Raw genomic sequence first — 18,627 nt, 5'->3', positions numbered from 1 at the left:
CTAATAATTTTATTTTTTGAGTATAGAACAACGTTTTTTTTTTTCACTTCAAAAGATTAAATTTAATTTTTCTAATACACAAGATAAGTCCTTGTGAAAGTCATGTAAACATGAACCAACTATTTGACCTACTTTCACCCTTGCAGTGATGATAAAAGACAAATAGTGTAAAAAAGTGATTGTACTAGTGTTGACTGAGAAAAGGAATGAACGAGGAATTGGTGATTCATTATATACGAGCAATCTTATAATAAAAGAAGTGTAAAGAAAGATCAAGTGAACGTCTGATTATTAAAAAAATATTACTGTTTAATATTTTTATTTTATATCAATTTTAAATCCAACTTATAATTGTATTTAAGTTTAAAGATTTGTTTATGCCTATGGATACCACTTTATTTTTTTTAATTCATCTATTTTTTATTTTTATATTTTTACATGCAATTTTTGTAGTCCACTTATCATAACTTGATATTATGACATGATGATATTGTCGCGCTATTTTTTATAATATTAACACGTGATGGTATAGTCAATAAATTAATATTATTGGAACAAAGCTTGGTATCGGAAACTAAAAGGAAAATGTTGGAATTTATAGATATTATTTTATTTTATCAACGGAGACCGAAAACTAAAAAATACTTAAAAATTTAAAGCTGAATGCGTGTTTACTTAACACTGAATTCACGGTAATTTTATTTCAATAAATTAATCTTTTTCATTTATTTCACTTGAATTTTCTTATTTTCCTAAGTAAAAACAAGCGAAACTATATTTTGATACTCTTCTCAATATTAACGTGTTCATATGAACATAAAATAAAGTTTCTTGTCATTCTAATTAGGTTCTTTGAATGCGCATTTTAACAAACCAATCATTATATTTTCGGAAATATAATGGTTTCCTAAATCAATTTTGCACTTGATCAAGATTAAGATGAATTTAATTACTTTTGTCTTAGTCACATAATGTTTTCAAATTCACTTACCATAAACTAATTTCACTCGCAACAAGTTAATAGGAATTCAAGATGGGTTTTGTATATGAATTTGTGCATAATCCAATATGTCATTTCATTGATGAATTGTGCTTATGAGATATTTATTTATAAAAATTAAATAAACATATATAATAACTCACATAGGATAATCCACGATGAATTAAATTAATTTATTTTAGAGAATTTTGTGTGCATGAAAATTAAGTGAAATACTTTAGGTTTTATTGTTGAAAATGGAATAAAATATACAATTGTTCTTTACTCGGATATTGAATGTGAACTTATAGAGATCATCATGTTGTCTTGGTTGTTCATTGTGTTGTTAGGGAAACAAATGTATTATTTGTTTTAGGATGTGTAGTTCAGTCACGGGTTTGTCCTTAAAAAGTATCTTAGAGACTGAAAAGAGAAAGAATTATTTAAATTACCCTTGATTTTAACTTCTAAACGATGTGGTACTATTAGAAGTGATAGGAACATAAGCCCCACAGTCTGAGTTCTAAGAGGAATTATTTGTCATCCCTCATTGGAGGGTTTAAAGGATTGAATGTTTTGATCTCATGTATGGTGGGCGCCAACGTTCTTATCCAAATATTGAGTATGGACTTGCGAACAAGTAGTAAGATGCTACACCCACAAAAAACTATCTCACACTCAAGTCACTAAAAGAGTTATGATCTCTGTATAAATTGTGTATCAATGTTTATGAAAGAGAGTGAATATTCTTCGAGGAATACTAATTATATTTATATGATTAACATGAACTGTGAGTCTATAATCCTATTAGAATAATACTTAATTAAGGAATATAATAATATTATAACATAATAGTATGATAATACTAAACTATCGATATTTAATTATAATATGTGAATATGACTCAAATAAAGTAGGATTGGACTGCTCTATAATAAAGAAGATTAAAATGTCTTATTTGACCACACTTTTTAATTTATCTTTTAGGTCAAATAAACACAGCAATATTTTAAAAATTTAAAAATTACAAATATCTTTTTCTCTATTTTAATTTATCTTTTAGGTCAAATAAACACAGCAATATTTTAAAAATTTAAAAATTACAAATATCTTTTTCTCTATTTTCCTTACAAATTTAAACTATTATTTATCACCCTTTTATTCACCATCTAATATTTACCAAAATTAGTTTATTGATATTATATTACATTGTGGATATTAATATTTTTTATTAATGTTTATGTCAAGTTATCATTAAAATACCAAATATATAATTAAATTAGAAGTGTTTCTATCTAAAGTACATTAATTATTAAATTATAGTAAAAGTTAACCACGATTTTTAAGGTATTATTTGTTTTAAAATTTCATCATAATTTTATTTCTTTGAAAAAAAATTCCATTGAATAAGAAAGAAAATAAATTTAAATTAATTTTATTCTCGAGTTCTTAACACTTTTATATATACTTTAAATTAAAAGAGAGATGAAATTCGGAAAATAACCATAATGAAAAAACAAATGAAAAAGAAGATAATAGTAAAATTCATATATATTTAAAATTATAGTCTGTTTCTGACAATAATTGTTATTTCCAGGATGGTTCCTGAATTTGTTTGGCCCATCAATTAGATCTGTCACATACAACCACATCAACCAAATCTCTGAATCTCTCTCTCTCTCTTCATCTTCAGATCAAACCATCACAGTTACCCTCTTCAAATCAATCTCTTCTCAGGTTTTTCTTACTCTCTTCATTCCTTCAATTCTTGTTTTTGTTTTCACACTCTAATCACTCCATCAATAATCACTCACAACTTTTCTTCTTTAGCTTTTCCTGTTGCTGTGCTCAATTTCTCACTCGCTGTGTTTTCACCTTTGACTCTTTCTTCCAGTTCCAGAAATGGGTGTGGCTCAAAACGGTTATGATGCGGAGGAGGGAACCTTGGAGATTGGAATGGGTGGGTCTCGTTTCTGTTTATCTATTTTGCGTTAGTTTTGCTATTTTGATGTTGTGGATATGCACCAATGATTGGTAAATCAACGAAGAGCTATGTTCTGTCATTATGGAAGAAATGACATTTTTTTGAAGGGGCATTTGATTGATGAGTTTTTTAAATTGGTAACTTTGTGAGTTGTCTCTTTGTGCTGCAGAATACAGAACTGTGTCTGGAGTTGCCGGGCCATTGGTCATTCTTGATAAAGTTAAGGTAATGGCCACAGTGTAATACTCTATTTGTCATAGCTTTATATTGCTTATTTTATAATTTTGGACTTTTTTTTTATATGATGACTGGATTTTGTACCGATCAACTGCATCAGGGACCCAAATTTCAAGAGATTGTTAATATTCGCTTAGGCGATGGAACTACTAGGCGTGGACAAGTGCTTGAAGTTGATGGTGAAAAAGCTGTTGTTCAGGTGAGTGCCTACTGCCCTATTCTGTTATGCTTCTTTTGAGACTGGTGATGGTAATTGCACAAGTCGGTTGTCATGAGGAGATACTTCACCTTATCTTTGATATGATTATTTCTTTATAATTTTAATTATTACCAGATGTTCTTATTAGTTAGAAACCCATCATTGTTGTCTACTTTGTAATGTTTTCTCTGTCAATTGTTTATCCTGAAACTGATGTATCACAAACAGCGGGCTTGCTTATCTACCATTTTGTACCATTTAACAGGTCTTTGAGGGTACATCTGGGATTGACAATAAATTTACAACTGTGCAATTTACTGGAGAGGTATAGTTGTTTTCAATTATTTACTTAAATTAAATGTAAATTTATGTAAGTCAAATTTGTTTGGAACTATTTTGTCAATATACCTGTTGATTGGTACTTGGTTTAGCAGCATTATAATTTTAATGGTGTTGCACCTAGATAACATGTCAACTGTTAGTTTAAGAGTTTTACTTTGTTTTTTGTTAATGTAGAATTGGGTCAATAAGTGGCTAGTCTTTCAATACGCTCCCTAGTAAATTACAATAGTAAATAAATTATATTCATTAGTTCAGAAAGCCTGTCCAAACTTTAGTTCAGAAAACATTGAAGGGTGGTTTCCTTGGTATCCATATTGATTAAATGATTTTTTATTTTTTTATTTTTTTATTTTTTGTATTATGAGTTTGTTTCTAAAAGGGTATCTTGATATATTTACTGGTTAGTCTTATAACTGAGAAGATAAGGTTCCAAAAGAAAATAGAGGAAGAATTATGATTTGCCAAATTTGTTGCATTTATAGTTCAGCTTCTGTGTAATGTTTACATATTAAATTTGATCTAGAAGGATACTTTCCAAGTCTTATCCTTTCCAATCTGATACCTTATGATTACTTTATCCCCTTCTACCACTCTATTTACGTTATTGATTATGGAATACTTTTTCATTTTGAGTCTTTGGTTTTCTTTGAACTAGTTTAAATGTTGACTCCCATTTTTCTCTATTATTATTTTTGTCACAGGTGTTAAAAACTCCAGTGTCACTGGATATGCTTGGTCGCATCTTTAATGGTTCTGGAAAACCAATTGATAATGGTCCACCCATATTGCCTGAGGCTTACTTGGACATATCAGGTATACTATTTCTTCTGAGGAGGTCTGAATATGCATGTTTTTTTTTCTTTTTTAATATATTTGCTGTAATTCAGGAAGTTCCATCAACCCCAGTGAACGAACATATCCAGAGGAAATGATACAGACAGGAATATCTACCATTGATGTCATGAATTCTATTGCTAGAGGTCAAAAGATCCCTCTATTCTCAGCTGCTGGTCTCCCCCATAATGAAATTGCTGCACAGATATGCCGTCAGGCTGGCTTAGTTAAGCGACTAGAAAAGTCTGATAATCTTCTCGAGGTATATCCAATGTATTAAAGTGAATTTACTATGTTAAGTGCTCCTGAATTATAAATTTAGGACTTCACATTTTGTATCATTACTTCTTAGCATTGGCAATTTTAGTGTATGTATCATTCAGCTGCACATTTGAGGACTTGAAAAGAAAATGGACTTGTTTGACTGACATCTTGTCCTTGGCCATAATTTTTTACCTCGCACCTCCTGTTAATGCTCATTGTGCGCGCATAACTTTAGTCACTCATTTTCATGCAGTGGAAGAGTTGTGCCTTTTTTTAAAGAATTAATTTCTACGATAAAAGTTGAGTTCATTCCTTGTACCTATATTTACCAATAGTTTTGTTGCTTTAAGGTTTTTATATGATGCATAGTAACAGGTGTATTGTAAGATGTGGTTACTTTCATCAATAAATGTGGATTTTAAAACGTTTGCTATGTTTGAGTATTTCTATAAAAAAATTAAACCTGTATTACTTGTTACACATGTATTATTGCTTGGTTTTTATATTAAGCACACGGCTTTTAGATAAGCTTATTTCTGGTTGTTTCCTTGGGACTTTAAAAACTTGAATCAAAATTATATTATTACTGTTACCTTCATGTACTTAAAAGTTGAAGTTTAAATATTAAACGATCTTGCTTTTTGTTTTATATCCCTTACACATTATGTAGTTATCTAGCTTTCCTCTTATGGCCTTCAAATTAGTTAGGCTATTTCCAGCTTATTCATTTATTGAAACATATTATTTTTCAATAACATGAAGAAAGTCAATTTTCCATCAAACCTTGTCTGAATACAGGGCGGAGGAGAAGAGGACAATTTTGCCATTGTGTTTGCAGCCATGGGAGTTAACATGGAGACTGCACAGTTTTTCAAACGTGACTTTGAGGAGAATGGCTCGATGGAGAGAGTGACCCTTTTCCTTAATCTGGTATTCTTTAGAACCAGTATGCAATTGTTCTTTTGTTCATATTTATTTGTTTTCTTACCTTCTCAATTTCTTTTTCTGTAATTTTGTCTATGTGGTTGAGGCAATAAAAAAAATTCCCTTGCGGCAGTAATGCCTTGTAATTGAAAGTTACAGATATAATATTATTTTGTTGATTTTTCTGTGGGATGTTGGACTTTTTCTTGATCTGGAGGGTGTGGAAAGATTATTGTAATCCGATAGTTGTGTGTAATTAAGACAAATTGATAATGTGTATGATTAGTACAAAAACCTTTTTTGTTTTGTTAAGCTGAATTACTTGTAAAACTTTGAAATAGAAAAAATTAGGAAGTACCATTGGTGGATTTGTGACTCTACAAATGTCTATTTATTTTCCTTTTATGGATGATCGAAGTGCTATTTTCAAATTTAATTTCATGACCTGTATGCAGCAGCTGATCATTAAAAATATATCTCTTGCTTGTGATTTATTACAGGCAAATGATCCAACAATTGAGCGTATCATCACTCCTCGTATTGCTCTTACAACTGCCGAATATTTGGCATATGAATGTGGCAAGCATGTTCTTGTGATACTCACTGATATGAGTTCTTATGCTGATGCTCTTCGTGAGGTAATGTATCTAAAACTGTAACTTCTCCAATGATGTAGCAAAAGAAAAGCAAAGAGATATGGAATCTTTTGTAGCCTATTTCATTCCCTTGGCATTATAGTTTCCTTGTTTGCCTACGAATAGTATTTTAGGCTTGCATAATAATTACTAATGGACTTTTATTTCTGAGTATAATAAGTAACTAGATCTTTTGCAAATAGTTAGAATTGACCCTGGAACTATTGATCCCTTCTGGATCCTGTAGGTGTCTGCTGCTCGAGAAGAAGTACCTGGTAGACGTGGGTATCCTGGTTACATGTATACAGATCTTGCAACAATATACGAACGTGCTGGAAGAATTGAGGGGCGGAAAGGCTCTATTACACAAATTCCTATTCTAACCATGCCTAATGATGGTATATTATTGAATTTCTTCGACTGTATTGCGTTATACACTATAAATTCTGTCTGATTATCTTTCTTAAACTTTTTCTGTACAGATATTACGCATCCAACTCCTGATCTTACTGGATACATCACTGAGGGACAGATATATATTGACAGGCAGTTGTATAACAGGCAGGTGGGTTCTATTTAAGCATTTGGTTGTTATTATATTGTATAAAGTGCTGGGTTAGTCGTAAACTGAATTATGTACAATAGAATTTGGTGCAGAATGAATCTTAACGTTTGACACATGATATTACTTGAATAACATGTAAATTTTCATTGACTTAAATATTTTGAAATGGGTTAGTTTTATATTTGCATAGATAAATTAAGGGTCCTTTTGACTGAGAGGAGAGGAATAGAGGAGATGGAAATAATAAGGATGAATGAAAATAGATGAGAAATAAAGTGAAAATCAAAGGTGTTTGGTTGAAGAGAAATAAAGAAGATGTGAGGAGATAGATAAATAAGTAGAAATAAATGAAAAATAGTTTAGTTGGAATCATAAATGTTGTTTCTGTTCTATTATTTTTGGTTCCCCTTGGTAGAACGAAAATGTACCCTATTTTTGCGTCGTGTTCTATCCCATGCTATTTTTAAAATGCAGCAAAGATAAATTAATCGCTTTGTTGTTCCATCTCATTTTAACACGTTTACCAAACACTGCTAAAACATAAGATGGAATGCTATGACCAAATACGGCTCACCTGTAAGATCAATAGCGAATCATTATGCCCATTCTTGCATCACTAAATGAAACCAGTTTTTTATTTAAATGATTTGCTCCATTATTGATTTATTTGTCTATCAAATTAGTGTAAATCCACTCTGCAAATTGTTTATGAAATATTTGCTTGAAACTGAACATTCAATTCCTTTTGTGTTGGCAGATATATCCACCAATCAATGTCCTTCCCTCATTGTCTCGTTTGATGAAGGTGAGGTTAACTCTTGCTTCCTGATGTCACGTTCTATCAAAAGATACATTTTTCTCTGTTTACTCATCGATGGGTGAGTGACCAAATACTAACAATACCCATGTTAGTTCAATCAACACCCTTGTTCCATCCAACAATCACTATTCTTTTTCCTGACTAAAGCAACAACACCCTTGTTCGAAAATTAAGTTATAAGGTTTCCTCTGCAGAGTGCTATTGGTGAGGGCATGACGCGAAGGGATCATGCTGATGTCTCCAACCAGGTCTGGTGTTGCTTTGTTTTCACACTGCTATAATTTACATTTTATAGACCTTCTAACTGGTGTGCTTTTGTTTCTTTAAAGCTCTATGCAAATTATGCCATTGGAAAGGATGTCCAGGCAATGAAAGCTGTGGTTGGAGAAGAAGCACTTTCATCTGAGGATCTGGTTTCTTACTATTCTTCTCTTAGCTATTCTCTTTTTAGTATAGTGATATATTGTCCTTGAAGTGGGGTACTAACTATGTTTATTCCCTTTGATCAACAGCTGTATCTGGAATTTTTGGAAAAGTTTGAGAGGAAGTTTGTTGCCCAAGGAGCTTATGACACACGCAACATCTTCCAGTCACTAGATCTTGCATGGACTTTGCTGCGGATTTTCCCTCGTGAACTTCTTCATCGTATTCCCGCAAAGACTCTTGATCAGTACTACAACCGAGATGCCGGTAACTGATGACATGTATGTAGCAAAGTGGCATATCTTAGTCACGTATTCAATCATCTTGTAATGATCATGGCAATTGTTTTATTTCTTAGCTTTCTCATCCAACAATATTTGTTTCTTCTATCCAGCATATTCATTATATATAATAAAAGGTTTGAGTCTTTTTGAGTGCCTCATCTTTTGACATAATAATCAGTTTGTTGGAAAATTAGTTGTTCACAGTTTGGGATGTTCATTCACTGGTACTAGGAATTTTCATTTCCCTTATGTTACTTTTTCTTTACTGTCTGATATATTTTTGTTACTTGATTCTTCAGATTGTTTATAATCAGGAAGAAGCCTAGAATTTATACATCAATCTAACAATTTCTGTAAAACTCAATTTATACATCTCCATAATTACTATATAAACAATAAAAACAAATAAAATATTCATCATCATTTTACTTTAGAAGCAACAAACTTATATATTAGAGAGAAACTAATGTCAAACCTAATAGCACTAAGTTTTAGTTAACCAAGTGTATAATAAGGCGAGTTTCGAATGTTAAAATTTTTAGATTTAAGTTTAATTCATTGAAATAATCAAACTTTAATTTATTTATTTTAATTAAATAAACAAGTTGAACGTGTTAAGATTGAATGATTTATTAATAAATTGGTTCATTTACGATTAACAAGTGTCAACGTTTTTTTAGGCAAAAGTGATGAGGTAATAGAGATATTTAAAAAATAGTTTTCTTTGTTTTATTAAGTGTCTTTCATTTGAATTTGATGTGAAATGATATAATTGAATAAAATAAAAATAATTAAAATTGTTCTGGTGTGATTGTTAAATGAAAGTGTCTCTTCTGAGGAACATATTTAAAACGAGGCTTTTTCTCTTGCTAACTACTTGCCCCACCATTGCAACCCCACGCCAACACACCCAACTCTCCATGTCTCAGCTACCTCCTTTGCCAAATTCTATATATTATAATTAATATTTGCTTTTATCTTAAAACTATTCTAATACGCAATTTTATTTTATCTCACTTAATCTTTTAAAATTTATTTTAATATCTGATAACTATAAAAAAAAATACAGATCGAGCTAACTTATTAAATAATAAAAAATATCATACTATGCAATGAAAAACCCAGAAATTATTGTTATAATAAATTTTGCACAAAAATTAATATTTCATATTTATTCTAATTTCTTTAATTCTATGTATAACATCTCATTTTAATAATACACAACTAATAAAAGAGACATCACATATAACTGGTTGAAAGAACATATAACTTCAAGAAGATATATAATAAGATTATTACAGTTATCTCATACATAATTATAACATCAAATATATATATATATATATATATATATATATAATATATATATATAAGAGTCCTGTACTACTAAGAGTTCTATCACACTAAAACTAAAAGTTCAATACCATAGTTTTACAAAAGATCTAAGCTACAAAGAAACTAACATCCTACTTGAATCTTCCACTACATCAACATTCAACACCTGATTCACAAAGACATTATCATCTACTTACACCATTCAGGTGATCATTGCAAAAGACAACATAAGAACGCAAAGAGACAAAAAAGAAGGGTAAGTTAATGTACCAAAAATAATTATATAACATTTTTTATAGAAGCAAGCACATAACACAAGTGAAATAATCAATCCTAAGACATACAATCATTCATTATAGACTTGACCATTCTGATACAAGTATTGATATCAACTCTAGGGTTATGCACTTGTAGTGGTGGAATAGTTTGTCCACCCAAAATTCTCACATTTTCTCTCACTCAGCACAAACAACCTCTCCTTCAACGAAAAAGGGTGAAATTGGTTCGAGACCTACAGTGGTAACTGGCGCTTAGCAGTACCTTATCACACTTAATGCTAGACCATTCACATATGGGCTTCTCAACAGTGAAAATTGACACTGAGTGTTATACCATAAATTTGCAACTCTAGAACTATGATATCATGAACTAGAGACCTATCTAGATTACCAAATTAGTATTCCTAACTCAGTGCTTGGTCCAAAAAGATGTTTTGATGTAAAAGTGAATATCAATTTGCTTAATTAGCTAGATACTCAGTCCATCAATTTAAATCCTATTTTAATAAATTTCAAGCAACACACAACTATGTGATACAATCAGATCTCAACAGCAATTCAACTAGCTAACCCAACAATTTCATCAATCATAGATCACCACACTAACGCAACGAAAGGATACAACAACGATTATTTTGGATCTATGACAATGGTTATAGAATCGAGATATATTCAGATGAGATAAAAAGTGGGGGACATTTTGCCTCGGTTCAAGAACCGAAAATAAAGGTTACAATTTTGTCTCAATTAAAAAAACTCAAAGCAATAAACCAAAAAAAAATATGGGTCTATTACCTCGATTTTGGTTCCAACCGAGGTTTTAGACCCTTAAAATTAATTAATTAAAGGGTCTATGGTTTTAATGTGATTTTTCTCGATTTTTAATGGGTCTATGATTTTTGGTTTTAATGTAGACCCTTAATTAATTAATTATCCTCGATTTTTAATGTGATTTTTTGGTTTCAAAGCTATGGTCATTATCTTTGAAAGAAATTTTTTTTGAAAACTATTTTAAACTCATATTTGAGGAGAAAAATTTCAAGAGCCCTTAATTCGGATCAATATGAAGTTTAAGAAATATTTGCATTTAAAATCTTAAAATGACCCTAACTTTCATTCCGATTAACCGTTTTCCTATTATTATATATGCATTTCGGGTAGATCTCCCAGAAAACGTTGTTTTCTGTTTTTTGTAAATTTATTTTGGTTTTTTTCAAACTTTACAAAAATATTTAAATAGTTAGACTTTGAATTTTGAGCTGAAATTTTTTGAGAGGGGCTTTCATGATTTTTTGGTCCTTCATACAAATTTTAAAGTCATTTGGAGTTCATTTGACCATACTCTTAGTTTTACCTATACTTATGGTATATGAAGAACAAAAAACTAAACGAAACAAAAAAATCCAAATAGCACATGTGCACATCGATAAAAACGAAAGAAAATGGTAGAGAAAGCAATTAATCAACGAAAAATGAAAGAAATGGAAGTTGATGGTCTGGAAGACATGGAGAGAGCAACAACGGCACAACAGAAGACTATGTTTCAAATGTGCGAGACTTTTTGTTTGCAAATTTAACCCTAGAAACATGTTATTACCTCGGTTATCATATTAACCGAGACAATAAGGCTCTGTGTCCTTAGTTATATTAAGAACCACTGCTTAAAGCCTCTAAAAAAATAGTTATTTTATGCCTGAGTTCGTGGCATAACCGAGACATAAATACTCTATGACCTCGGTTCTCTAAACATTTGAAGTCATAGACCCCTTTAGGCCTTGATTATTTGTGAACCGAGACATATATGTTTGCGATAATTTCAAAAATACCACTGCACAATTTTATGCTTCGGTTGCAATGAAACTGATTTCAAATGCACGAGGTAAAATTCATATTTTTTACCAGTGCCAAAACTAGTAACATACAACAAGAAATCATAACACGATTTCAGTATACCAAACTACAAATTTCCAAACCATTTCAAACATGCAACAGATGGTAAACATACAAATAATCTTAAAAAATGGTAGTTAGCTTCCCTTACCTAACAAATAACCAAATCGCTCTACAAAGCCTATAGCAGTTCCAAACGTACAGGAAGTCCTATCTACTTCTACTAATTATATAAACACGATCAGAGTACATCGTTAGGATCACTGATCAACATAGATTTTTATAGAAGACTCAAACGTTACATGTAACCACAACAAGCTCGCATGCAAAGGAAGACAAAACAGACCAAGAAGATGAGCAAAAAACCAACTTACTCTATATGAGAAACTTATTGGTTCAAATTGAAGAGCTCGCCACTAGATCAATCCTACGATCTTGGTTTTTCAATTAAACAAACAAAGAATGAAACTCTCTAAAAGAATTATTTCTGGAGAGATAATGTGTTTTTAAATTATGAAATTCATTCATCACAAAACTATTTATATTAAAATCATTTAATATTAAAATAATCAAATCTCACTATTTTTAAATTAATATAACTTCTAGAATGTATTTTTTAGATCTTTAGATAATGGAAAGAAATATATTTCCCCTGAATTCGTTGTTGAGGAATGATTAGGTTATACGATAACAATATTAGTATTTTTGCATATAATTAATCTTCACTTAAGAATAAAAAGATTGGTTATATAATCATGTTACTAGTATTTGACATTTAAAAAATGTATAAAATATGTTTAATTTTGAAATTCATATAGAAAAATTGATGAAATTGAATACCATAAGGAAAATTCACAAAATAAAAAAAATTAACAGTAAAATTCTTAAAAATGAAAGTTAATAGTAAAAGTTATAATTAAAATATATATACATAACAGTTAGATTTATATATATATATATATATATATATATATATATATATATATATAATTTAAAATATAACGCGGACTTTACACTAATTCACATTGGTTGTCTAATCTAACCATTAGTAACTTAACAGTCAATCAATTAACAGAAAAGTAAAATGTTTATAATTTTTATCCAGGTGTGAAATTTACAAATTGAAATTTCATATAAAATTTACAAATTAAGTGGTGAAATATACTATTAATGATAATTATGAATAAGTAGTTTGAAAAATTATTATTTTTAACAGTTACCAAACATGCAATGCATTATAATTGCTATTAATCTTTATTGAAAGGATGTAAATGATTGAACATCCCTTGTCTGAGATCATCAGGAAAATAATAAAATGGTTGTTAAGTTAGACTTAGAGCTGACATAACATTATATAATTTTATATATGGTCAAAATAAAATATTAAAAGCATGTATACATAATGATAATATATTTTAAATTTGGATATTCATGGTATTGGTTTGCGATGGTGACTCTAATTATTATTAGTGGGATAGGAATCCTATACTAGAATTAATATACTATAACCTTTGTGGAGTTTGTGCTATCATACGTTGTCTCTACCAGTAATGTCAACTTTACAATTTGCATAATTAAATTTCATAACACAGCAACAGTGGTAGGATTTACAATAGATAAAAAGCTTAGACTAATTTATTACAACATTAATTTTATATCAATTAATACTGAACTGACTTAAATATCTATGTTTAATTGATCAAAATATTTTTAATTGCTACACGTTGAAAAATCCTAACAATAAAGAAGAAAGTTAAAAAATGAAAAAAATTGTTTGAATACATCCAAAACAAAATTAATAAATAAAACATTAAAAATGACTCAATATGTTTACTCAAAATATATATATATATATATATATATATATATATATATATATATATATATATAATATTTTTATTTTTTATTGTTAGTTTTGTTTGTTGTTTTATTTTTAACTCCTAAACCATAATCTATTCTCAGCGTTGTTGAAAGTCAATTATGACGGCGTTAAAGTTAAGGAAAAATACTTAAAACTTAGTGAGCTATAGAACAACATCACTGTGTAAGTTAGACCAAATACAAAAGAGAAAATCTCATTTTTATGTATAACAAAATATTTTAAAAAAGGATATGTAATTTTTGTAAATATTAAAAAATAAGTATCATTATAATTCTTTATTATTTATTGTGATATTTTTCTAACATTAAATTTTATAGATATTTTTTTAATTATCTAATAACTTCATATCTTAAAATTTAAATTTGAGTTGGACCATCACTTAAATTCGAATTTGTGATTCATTAAAAATATTATAATATTAATTTAATAAAATAAATATCTATGATTGTTGTGGGAAGTTTTAATAAAAATAAAATAAATATTAAATAAAATTTGATCTCATGGACGTTGGCTTATAATAAAAGGGAATTAAGGTTCTCTCTTGTCATAAAATTCTTTTACAGTAAATCATCAAGAAAGTGTGAGAGAAGAAATAAAAGTAAAGAGATAGATTGAAAAAAAGAGGCTGGGAAGAACAAATATTGAAGAATGCATTTTCATTGAATCTTTCATGAATCAAAATTAGTATCCTATTATAGTTTATTTCTATGAATGTGTGAAAACGACGAATCTTAATATCCTAAAGTTATTTTATGAAATGAATTAGGAAATAGGAAAATTACAAATTAATTAATTTACATGTGCTATCAGAACAAGGGGTTATGTTTGTTTTCAAGTGTCTATATGGTGTTTGTTTTTAAGTTATGTTTTTCTCAAATAAAGATATGAATTTAGGGACTTTTTTATGAAAGACATAAACCCTAATTTAAGTTTAATTCTAAATTTATTTAAGAACCATTAAAAAAAACTGGATTTACCTATTGTTAATATCCGTCGTAAAATAAAAATATGTCGGTAATCAATGTTTTTCGATGGATTATCAGCGTATTGAAATTTTTCGGTAAAAATGTTGTTGTAAGATTTAGCGATGAACGATATAGTCNCGCCAGGGCCGTTTCACAAAAGAGGAGCAAGGGCAAGTCCACGCCTTCTCCCTCGTCGCAACCCTGATTATGAATATTGGGTGCTTTATGCCTCTAAGGTGTTTGATTAATCGTGATTAGTATGTTCTCTTTCTGTTTTAGGTAGGTTCATATTTCTATACTCTTCTCCTGCAACTTTTGCTCTTGTCTGGGATCTGTTTATTCATGTTCAATACTCTAGGCTCGGTCAATATGCTTTTAAGCCTTTCATCTCCTTAAGCTATTTCTCTGTCTCTTTACAAATTTCCTCCTCGTACTTTTCTTTCATTACCTCTAACTCTCTCTACTTTTTCATTATTCTAATTACCTTCTTAGCTCCCCTTATGTTTATATAATATTTTCTCTTTCAATAACATTTTTCTGTTTGTAAGACCAAAACCATTGCCTTGACTTAAGCTAAAGTTGCACATAGGCTCTAAAAATACAATTCAGGTTGTAGTAAATTATGTGGGTGCCTTGTGTTTAAAAGAAAATTGTTCAACTGGGGACAAAAACTGAAGGAATTTGGCAGAGGATTTTGAAGCATTTATAATGAGTTAAGATGGAGATTGAACTGAAATACATGAATCTCTTTTCATGTTTCATGTGTCTTGATCAGATTAAACTGGACGACAAAAAAAAAAATACAAACATATTATAAACTTAAGGATAACTTCAAAATGCGCAAAAATTTATTTACGGGTTATCTTTCCTTTAACCCAAGTATAAGCATTTCCTCAGAAATGGTTTCAGTAATAACATCAAAATAGTCTTGTTATTGTACGAAAAAACATGTTGAGAGAAAAGGTGCTCTGAATGCTCAGAGATCTTGTCAGCCAAAAGAGTATCAGATAAAAAAGGATTGTCATGCGTGAGATCTTTACTGGTAAAACCTTCATAGTTGCTGACTTTTTACTGGGCGATCCTTCTATACCCTTTTAAAGTAAGGGCCTTTAAAGTAAGGAGTTTTGATGTGGATTAATTAAATTGTTATGTGTAATAATTTCATCCACACTTTCAAAGATCGCAGAGTCTCTGGTCATTGGTGGTTCGTGACAGTGGAGGATGCAACGGTGTTGCAGTAGCAGCAGTGAATTGGAAACTCTGCTTTCTCATGAGAAAGAGATTCACCATTGATTCGTGAATGTGAAGGAATTCCGCGATCCATTATCTTTCAACTAAAGAAATGTCACGTCATCTAACAAATTGAATCCACTTATAAAAGTATCAAAACCCTTCTTTTTAAAAGGCACCACACTCTCAGCTATTTTATATTTGTATATCTTCTCTTTTTAAGGTTTTAAACAGCTCTTTTTCATAGTTAAAAGTCGTAGTTAAAGATTAGTTCAGAGAAGAAGAACATTTGTTTTTCAAACTCAAGATAATATAAAGATAGCAGAGTTTGTAAAGGAGTCGACATGGATAAAACTCCAAGTCTTCTCTTGCCTCCATTAGTACACTTGCAACACTTGTACAAGTACCAGTCTTTAGTTAATTTTTTTGTTACTTTATACATGTTTTTGAAATACTTTTTAACCATCAAATGATCATCCTTTGGGGAACATTTTTCTTAACTATCAAACGAATCTCCTCTTCCACCTGAGAAATTTTGGAAGTTTTAAAAAGATGTTTTTTTTCTTTCTTCTTAAATTTGGTATCTTTATTTTTGAAACATTCAATTTCATCTTTCAATTTTCAGTGTTGTTCTTCCATCTAATTTTACTAATGTTAGCAGTGTTTTAGGAAGAAGAAACACATCAACTGAAATATTTCTTTCATAAAATAGATAACCAAATTAAATATTTGAAAAGTAAATGTTGAAAGAAACTGAATTGAATCGTGTAAATAAGAAGAGAAACTAAAGAAACATTTTAGCCTTTTAATAAGGATCAAGTATATTTTCCAATAGAGTGTTTCCACATCATCCATGAATAATAACTTTAGCCAAAATCTAAAATTGATTATAATATGTAGTAAGAAATCTATTGTAGAAATATATTGTCTGATGTAAATAATTTATAGTGAATGATGAATGAGAATGTTTTATTATCATATTATTTAGCTCTTATTTTATTATAATATTACAATAGAAAATTATATTAGACAACCTCTGTGAAAATGAAACACCTATTTAAGAACTTTGTTTTAATTATATATATATATATATATATATATATATATATATATATATATATATATTATATATTATATTAATCCTTAAGTTAAAACATAAAGAAATATCAATATTAATTTGTTCTCAAATGATTGTTTTATTATCAATAAGATTTGAAGATATCAATACTATATTACAATTCAATAAAAAAACATAAAAGAATTTAATTAGAAGAACTTTGGGATAGACAAAAATATTAGAAAAAAAGAAACTCTTGGTTAAATTTTGAATGTTTTCTCGTATGGAGGTAGCTACCTTTTGGCAACAATACCTAGTCAAATCCAGAAATCTTACAGTGTATATATTAAGGGTCGAAAATCAAGAGGGAAATTAAATCTGGACTCTGGTAAAAAATATGTTGCCTCTCCTGTTTTCACTCTGTCACTCTCTGTGTGTGTGTTTTTCTAAACGGCTTTTTTCATTCATTTATGTTATTGTAAATTACAACACAATTTGGCTAACAAAAGAATAACAAAATAATTACTGTTTTAGTATTTATAATGTATGATAATTGTTGATAATCTTTTCATTAGTAGAGACCTCTATATGTGTCCTCAATAAGTTTTATCACATTTTTTCTTGTTATAAATACGGATAAAAATACGAATAAAACTTGATTTTTGAAACGTGTAGATTCATTACTTTTAAAGACTTATTTGTGCTATATTATGCACGTCTCTTACTATATAAGAACTTCTCGAATTTGTTAAGTTACTCAAAATCTAGCAAGATAAACTCTTTTAAAGAGTAAATATATTAAGGATAATAAATAAATAGGAAAAGAAATGAGATAACCAAAAAAATGTGAGAGGAAGAGATAGAAGAGATGTGAGTTGAGTGATTTTGGAAAAACTATTGGACACCTTATAGGTGGAGGAATGCTTTATGATGGGCCAAAAATCGCAAGGTTTGTGGAAGAAAAATCCAACAATAGCTCAAAGTTCACAACCATCACACCTTGCAGAAGAAAGAAAAAAAATCTAGCAACAATTGACATAACTTTCACTAATCAAGAATAAGGTTTTAAAATTTACAACTAACTATTTGTTAGCTTTTGCATTATTTTTTCAATGCTTTATTTTATAACAATCCATCACATATTAAAAAAGATAAGATATGAAAAGAATGAAAGAAGAAAATCTTGAGTATCATATAAGATGTAATGCACCAGAGCTAATATAATAAGCTATATAAACCAATCCAAATTAAGAAACTTAACACATAATGTAGTTAGTATAACAAGCTATATGAATCAAAGACACTTGACCTGTGTTAGCGTTTTATCAATCACAATACATCTTCACAATTCTTGTTGTTATTGTTTTGTTGCGCTTATTAAGTCATGTGCATGTCAAATATTTATAAGTGCTCTAGAGATCATGCCAAGATTTCATGTATTCTGCAAATCATACATCACCCCTAAAGGATATGAAAATCATTAAAAACTTTGTTTAAATT

At 29.4% G+C, this 18,627-nt stretch overlaps 1 protein-coding gene across 1 annotated transcript; it reads left to right on the top strand.

Annotated features, from left to right (window-relative positions):
- Positions 1-2,576: 2,576 nt before the first annotated feature.
- LOC124849162 (V-type proton ATPase subunit B 2-like) lies at positions 2,577-8,633 on the top strand. The gene is made up of 15 exons (XM_047327049.2): positions 2,577-2,716; positions 2,874-2,939; positions 3,133-3,188; positions 3,301-3,399; positions 3,665-3,724; positions 4,443-4,554; positions 4,629-4,837; positions 5,638-5,769; positions 6,264-6,401; positions 6,646-6,796; positions 6,881-6,963; positions 7,721-7,768; positions 7,978-8,031; positions 8,113-8,196; positions 8,296-8,633. The coding sequence occupies exons 2-15, from the start codon at positions 2,882-2,884 to the stop codon at positions 8,479-8,481; spliced, it is 1,470 nt and encodes a 489-aa protein (XP_047183005.1). The 5' UTR covers positions 2,577-2,716; positions 2,874-2,881; the 3' UTR covers positions 8,482-8,633.
- Positions 8,634-18,627: the final 9,994 nt, after the last annotated feature.

This window comes from Vigna umbellata, chromosome 3, assembly GCF_029865625.1.
Source record: "Vigna umbellata cultivar VRB3 chromosome 3, Vumbellata_1.0, whole genome shotgun sequence".
NCBI classification, from domain to species: Eukaryota; Viridiplantae; Streptophyta; class Magnoliopsida; order Fabales; family Fabaceae; genus Vigna; species Vigna umbellata.
The sequence above is the reverse complement of the archived record's forward strand: the minus strand, read 5'-3'. Positions and strand labels throughout refer to the sequence as shown.